This window comes from Salvelinus fontinalis, chromosome 33 (assembly GCF_029448725.1).
Source record: "Salvelinus fontinalis isolate EN_2023a chromosome 33, ASM2944872v1, whole genome shotgun sequence".
NCBI lineage: Eukaryota > Metazoa > Chordata > Actinopteri > Salmoniformes > Salmonidae > Salvelinus > Salvelinus fontinalis.
In genome coordinates this window covers 4,318,516-4,326,225 of record NC_074697.1, presented here as the reverse complement: position 1 = coordinate 4,326,225, position 7,710 = coordinate 4,318,516, and the positions used below count along the sequence as shown (strand labels likewise).

The following is a 7,710-nucleotide window of genomic DNA, read 5'->3' as shown; positions in this document are numbered from 1 at the left end:
AAATTGCCATCATACAAACTGAGGCAGAAGACTTTGTGAAAATTAATATTTGTGTCATTTTCAAAACCTTTGGCCACGACTTTATAGTATAGGAACTGTTTAAAATATAAACACATGTTAAAATAAAAAATATATAATAATACATTGTGACCTTTCTCAGATATTGGACAGACACTTGAGAACAAGCTTCCTTTAGAGCCAGCGTGCCAAGAGGATAAGACTGTAGAGGAAATATAAGAGGGCCAGATGGTGATTGTGTGTCTAATGTATGTTTATGTCTATCTAAACCATTACAGTCAACGTAGGTCTGATGCAGGTGCATATTCTCTCTATAGCTGAAAGAATCATGACCTGACTGGGTGAGCAGAGCAGCCTCTAACCCCTCCCTCCTTGGCATGGCCATACCCACAGTGTGGTCCTCAGAGGAATCCCCACAGAGGTACGGTGGGTATTTAAACCAGTGTAGAGAGGTAACCTGACCTTTGTGGGTCTGTGTGGCACTGTATTACGCCATACCTTCTACACATCAGGGGAATGAGGCTCTCTCCGGCTCCTGCTCTGGATCCAAGTCTGGCTGCTAGTCTGGTTCTACTACATCTAGCTGTGGTGGCTGGTGGGCTTGCCTTGCTCTCATCTGCCTCTGCCTTTGCCTCTGACTCTGCCTCTGCCTCTGCCTCTGGGCTGGAGTCTGTCAGATGCAGGCTCCAAGGTAGCCCTCGTCCTCCGGCGTTCTCCCAGGACGGGGACTTTGTCATCGGGGGTGTTTTCTCCATGCACTACTATATGCACACTGTGGAACACAGCTACACCAGCCTGCCTGAGTCCCTGCAGTGCACAGGGAGGTCAGTGAGCGCAAGAGGGAACAGGGGACAGGACTGTGACTGCTTGGGGAGACAGATGAATTGTGTTTACAAGACAGAGGAACAGTGTTTTAAGGACATATAAAACGTGTCTTTACAAACAGATAAACAATGTTTTAAAGACAGATTAACAGTGTTTTAAAGACAGATTAACAGTGTTTTAAAGACAGATAAAATGTGTTTTAAAGACATATAAACAGTGTGTTTACAGACTGATATACAATGTTTTAAAGACAGATTAACAGTGTTTTAAAGACATAGAAAAAGTGTTTAAAGACAGACAAACAGTGTTTTAAAGACAGATAAAAAGTGTGTTTGTGTCTGAGAGAGTAGGTAAAGACTACTGTTACAAAGGGGCACATTTTCAAAAAGCAGGCTATCCTACAATGTCCTCAACTACCGATATCAAAAGTGTAGGCATGTAGACAGTGTGGAAAATAAGGCTAGATATTAAGATGTTTGGCCTCGTATAACCATGTATTCTATATGCTAGTTTACCATTTAGTCAAGTGGTGCTCACTCACCTATCTTCTATTGACAGTTTGGATTCCCGTGAGTTGCGCTTCTCGCGCGCCATGGTCTTCGCAGTTGAGGAGATAAACAACAGTTCGGACCTTCTACCGGGTGTCACACTTGGTTATCAAGTGCATGACTCATGCTCCTCGGTCCCCATGGCCGTGAAAGTGGCCTTCCAACTGGCTAACGGCCTGGACCCCATGTTTGATACCGGAGAACAGTGCTCGAAATCAGCTACGGTGACAGCTATCGTGGGCGAGTCTGGCTCCACGCCTACCATCAGCATGTTGCGCATCATCGGCCCTTTCGGCATTCCTCAGGTAAACTCCTGTGGAAAGAAATCATATATTCTCCTCTCTTTCAGGAAAGAAATCCTCTTTTAACTTCCTGTATTTCAACTGTATTCTCCTCTCTTTCAGGAATATACATTTCTGTGTGAAATTATGTGGAGAAAGTTTGGAGAACTTCTATAGGCATTTCAACATAAACTGAGAACTATGAGTCTGGAGAACGTCTGGAGGCATTTAAACTTGATCTGAGGACTATCTTTCATAGGCTAGGTTGTTATGGGAGACAAGGGATTGTTGTAACACCTTTTACTCATGTTTTTCACAGCACCAGTATGACTTATAAAACTATTATCAATATGAATAGAATGACCAAGGTTTTGGGTAGAAATGTGTACATCCTATCTAGGACTATCTTTCATAGGCTAGGTTGTTATGGGAGGCCATGGATTAGTTTCACACTTTGTGTATCCTTTTCAATCTGGCAAAACGAAAAACAATAAATCGGATTATTGTTATTGTCTCCCTAACATCATAACACATAGCTAAAGAAAAAAATCAGGAAGTAGCCAATACACTAGTTGTTAGGCCGACGTGATGTTCTTTCTCATGTTTTCGACTGTCTGTTTCTACCTAGGTGAGCCACTTTTCCACCTGTGCGTGTCTGAGTGATAAGAAACAGTATCCAACCTTCTTCAGAACCATCCCCAGTGACCAGTTCCAGGCTGCCGCTCTGGCCCACCTCATCAGGCACTTCGGCTGGACCTGGATTGGGGCGGTCCGTTCCGACTCTGACTACGGTAATAACGGGATGGCGGCTTTCTTACAGGCAGCACAAGAGGAAGGCATCTGTGTGGAATATTCTGAAGCATTCTACCGTACCAACCCACTCAGCAGAGTGCAACGGGTGGCCGACGTGATCCGCAGGTGATCCGTGACTTTTTGTGAGCTTTTTATTCACACAAATGCAAGACCATATTTGTAAAAGCTGCAATTATTAATTTCTCTATTTTCCCAAAGCTGATCTGTGAGATCAACATGATTTGCATATTTTAAACATGTCAAAAGTGTTGATTAATTCTAATGTTCATGTTCACTTCACTGTTACATTCCAATGAATGACAAACATGACAATCTTGTATTATGATATAATCATGTTCCCCAGCTCCACAGCCCGGGTGGTGGTTGCATTTGCAGCCACTGGGGACATGAGGATCCTGCTGAGGGAGTTGGAACGCCTGCCCTCTCCTCCCCGCCAGTGGATCGGGAGCGAGACGTGGGTCACTGACCCAGATATGCTGCGCTTCGGCCTGTGTGCCGGGGCCATCGGATTTGGCATCCAACGCTCTGTCATCCCCGGCCTCAGGGACTTCCTCCTGGACCTCTCCCCACAGAAGGTGTCCAACTCTCCCCTGCTCACAGAGTTCTGGGAGGGAGCCTTTGGCTGTCGGCTGGGGATAGGTATCTATCTATCTATCTATCTATCTATCTATCTACCTACCTATCTGTACCTCTATCATTCTGTCTCTCTCTCTCTCTCTCTCTCTGTCTGTCTGTAGGGACCTCTACAGGTGTTGGGGTTGAAGAGAAGGTGTGTGATGGCAGTGAGGATATACAGCAGCTACAGACCCCCTACACAGATACATCCCAGCTGCGTGTCACTAACATGGTGTATAAAGCTGTTTATGCCATAGCACACGCCATCCACAGCATCGTTTGCGAAGAGAGAGAAAACTCCACTGTGAAATGTTACAAAAACCTCCATGTGAAGCCAACACAGGTGAATGACAAGACGATAGTATAATGTCCTGATATATATGTTTATTTAGACTACATGTATGAAGGCCATTACGGCTGGATTTGAAGTAACACTTTTGAGAAATATACGAGTCAAGTGAAAGTTCTGTTTCTCTCTCTCCATCTCTCTTCCCCTCACTCCTTCTCTCTCTTCCCTTATCTCCATCTCTCTTCCCCTCTCTCCTTCTCTCTTGTCCCCTCTCTCTCTCCCTTGCCCTTCCCACCCCCAGGTCCTGGAGAGATTGAGGACGGTGAACTTCTCTCGTAACGGGTACCAGGTGTCTTTCGATGCCAACGGGGACCCAATTCCCACATATGAGCTGGTCAACTGGCAGATAGGGGAGAGTGGTAAGATGGAGTTTGTGACAGTGGGGCGCTATGATGCGTCCATGCCTCCTGACCAGATGTTTGACATGGAGAAGGAAATCACCTGGGTAAAGAACAGTACACAAGTACCTGTGTCAGTGTGCAGTGAGAGCTGTCCCCCAGGCACTCGTAAGGCTGTACAGAAAGGAAAGCCTGTATGCTGTTATGACTGTATCCAATGTGCAGAGGGAGAAATAAGTAATAACACAGGTAGGACTACAGGAACAGTTGGCCAAAATGTGTAGTAATTTCTATCACGGTTTACTAAGTAGTGGTTTATTCATATTACCAGCACAACAAAGGTAGTGTCTGTCAATCATATTCCTGTTCTTATTATCTCATGTAAGCTGCACATTAATTCAACATTCTTCATTGTAAACTGACAAAGTGCAGCATTGTGGGACATGTCTTTGTAAATAAATAAAACCTGAATCTATTATTATTAACATTTGATGTCTGTTGCATTGTCCTGGTCAGATTCCTCAGACTGTCTGATCTGTCCCGAGGAGTACTGGCCCAACGCTGAGAGAGACCGCTGTATCCTTAAGCCTGTGGAGTTCCTGTCCTTCCACGAGGTCCTCGGAATCATCCTGACAGTCTGTTCTGTGGGTGGGGCTTGTATGGCCATCGCCACGGCAGCTGTCTTCTACCGCCACCGAACTTCGGCCATCGTCAGGGCCAACAACTCTGAGCTGAGCTTCCTGCTGCTCTTCTCCTTGACACTGTGTTTTCTGTGTTCTCTTACTTTCATTGGCCGGCCCTCTGAGTGGTCCTGTATGCTGCGCCACACAGCGTTTGGGATCACCTTCGTCCTCTGCATCTCTTGTGTTCTTGGGAAAACAATAGTGGTGTTGATGGCCTTCAGGGCTACACTTCCAGGCAGTAATGTCATGAAATGGTTTGGTCCTCCACAGCAGAGATTGACTGTAGTGTCCTTCACGTTTGTCCAGGCTTTGATATGCACTCTGTGGTTGGTCCTGTCCCCTCCCTTCCCCATTAAAAACCTCACTACCTATAAGGAAAAGGTCCTTCTCGAGTGTGACTTAGGCTCTGTAGGTGCATTCTGGGCTGTTTTGGGGTATATAGGACTCCTTTCTCTCTTGTGCTTTGTGCTGGCTTTTCTGGCTCGGAAGCTGCCTGATAACTTCAATGAGGCCAAATTCATCACCTTCAGCATGCTCATATTCTGTGCAGTCTGGATCACCTTTATCCCAGCTTATGTCAGCTCTCCTGGGAAGTTCACTGTAGCTGTGGAGATCTTTGCCATCATCACCTCTAGCTTTGGGTTGTTCTTTCTGTTATTTGTTCCTAAATGCTTCATTATTCTGTTCAGGCCGGAGAAGAACACCAAGAAACACCTTATGGAGAAGACATCCAATGAAATAGGTTATTAAGAAATGATTGAGGGGAAAAAACATTGTAACGTTCAGTTATATGGTTTATCATACAGTTAGGTAGGACTACTCTGACAGAGATGACCAACAATTTAACAGGTAATCATTGGTAACATTGTAACTAGTAACATGCAACAGGTTCACTTTAGATATTCCAATGTTATGAGAGATTGTTCAAAGCTAGAGTGTTAAATTCTAATTTGACCTGCTAAATGATGTGATTAGCAGTAGCCTACAGAGTGGAACCACTTCCATGTTGTTGGAGAAAAGCTGTATTCTTATATGAATTGATATATCATTGAAGTGCATGTGTTCAATTGATATTCTAATTCATCATAATATGTATTATAGTAGTATAATATAATAAACATTTTCAGATATATTGGTGTCATGTCAATGATTGCTTGGCCTGTCAATACACATTTGTTTGATACCTTGTTTTTTAATATTTATTGCATGCTATTAATTACAGATCACAAACAAACCAACCTTTTCACATTAACACTTCAACCCAGTGTCCAGTGATGGTCAGTCTTCTCATGCTTACATCACCTACTAGAGCAGTTAATTAAGACACACACTGTTCAAGAAGCCAAATAGTTTCTAGTGCAATGTATAGTACTTGAATTTCTATTTATTTAACAAGACATTTAAGACCAAATTCTTATTTAAAATTACAGACCACCCCAGCCAAACCCTAACACGGACAACGCTGGGCCAATTGTGCGTCGCACTACGGGCCTCCCAATCACGACCTGTTGTGATGCAGCCCGGAATCAAACCAGGGTCTGTAGTGATGCCTCTAGCACTGATATGCATTTCCTTAGACCGCTGCACCACTCTGGAGCACAAGTACAGCAACCATTATGAGCTGTGGTTATGAGTAACACTTAACATTAAGTTGTTCTCTACTTGCAGTACCAGTCAACAGTTTGAACATACCTACTCACCTACTCATTTCAATTCATTTCAATTATTTTCTACAATGTAGAATAATAGTGAAGACATCAAAACTATTAAAAAAGACATTTGGATTCATGTAGTAACCAAAAAAAATGTTTTAAAAAATCAAACAATATTTTGGATATTAGATTATTCTGCTCTGATGACAGTTTTGCAGTCTCTTGGCATTCTTTCAACCAGCTTCATGAGGTAGTCACCTGGAATGCATTTCAATTCATTTGTGGAATTTCTTTCCTTCTTTAATGTGTTTGAGCCAATCAATTGTGTTGTGACAAGGTAGGGGGGGGGTATACAGAAGATAGCCCTGTTTGGTAAAAGACCAAGTACATATTATGGCAAGGACAGCTCAAATAAGCAAAGAGAAAGGGGAGGGTGAGGGGAGGAGATCATGTTGTAAAAACAAGTAACATAGAAGTATTATTAAATATTACTGGAAATACATTCATAAATACTCACACACCCGCACACACACACACACACACACACACACACACACACACACACACACACACACACACACACACACACACACACACACACACACACACACACACACACACACACACACCAGCACACACACACACACACACACACACACACACACACACACACACACACACAAAAACACACACACACACACACACACACACAAAAACACATCATAGGAGATCCTGACTCAATGTCACACTCAGATCTGTTTCACCTGTCTTGTGCCTGTCTCCACCCCCCCACCAGGTGTCTCCCATTTTTACCCATTTTCTCCTGTGTATTAAGACCTGCCTTTTCTCCTTGTCTGTTTCCAGTTCATCTTGTCTTGTCAGGTCAGCGAGTTTCCCCATGTTCCTGTTCTCAAGTTTTGTTTCTAGTCTGCCCGGTCTGATCTTTCTGCCTGTCCTGACCCTGAGTTTACCTGCCGTCCTGTACCTGCCTGACTCTAACCTGGATTACGATCCTCTACCTGCCCCCGACCTGTCGTTTGCCTTACTCCTGTGTTATAATAAATATTGGAGATTCAAACTATTGGCGCCCTGTGTCTGCATCTGGGTCTTATCCTGAGCCGAGACACATTAGATTCAATTCTCTCTGTGTCACTGTCACGCCCTGGCCTTAGTTATCTTTGTTTTCTGTAATATTTTGGTTAGGTCAGGGTGTGACAGGGGGGATGTTTGTGTGTATTTGTCTCGTCTTGGGTGGTTGTATGGTATAGGGGGTTTTGGTAGAGTGTATGGGTTTGTGTTGAGTGTAGGTGTCTAGGTAAGTCTATGGTTGCCTGAATGGTTCTCAATCAGAGACAACTGTCATTCATTGTCTCTGATTGGGAGCCATATTTTAGGCAGCCATAGGCATTAGGCTATTATGGGTAATTGTCTATGTGTAGTGTTTAGTGTCAGCACTATTTTGTTTGATATAGCCTCACGGTCGTCTATTTGTTGTTTTTGTTTGTTTGTTTCGTCTTTCTAATAAAAGGAAGATGTATTGTTATCACGCTGCGCCTTGGTCCTCTATTCAAAGTTACGACGATCGTGA

The 7,710-nt window shown here is 43.7% G+C and overlaps 1 protein-coding gene across 1 annotated transcript; it reads left to right on the top strand.

The window, feature by feature from the left end:
* The first annotated feature begins 534 nt into the window (after window positions 1-534).
* Window positions 535-5,460, top strand: LOC129831661 (extracellular calcium-sensing receptor-like). The gene is made up of 7 exons (XM_055895025.1): window positions 535-842; window positions 1,402-1,696; window positions 2,301-2,590; window positions 2,829-3,109; window positions 3,235-3,443; window positions 3,691-4,036; window positions 4,304-5,460. The coding sequence occupies exons 1-7, from the start codon at window positions 535-537 to the stop codon at window positions 5,218-5,220; spliced, it is 2,646 nt and encodes an 881-aa protein (XP_055751000.1). The 3' UTR covers window positions 5,221-5,460.
* The last annotated feature ends 2,250 nt before the right edge of the window (window positions 5,461-7,710 follow it).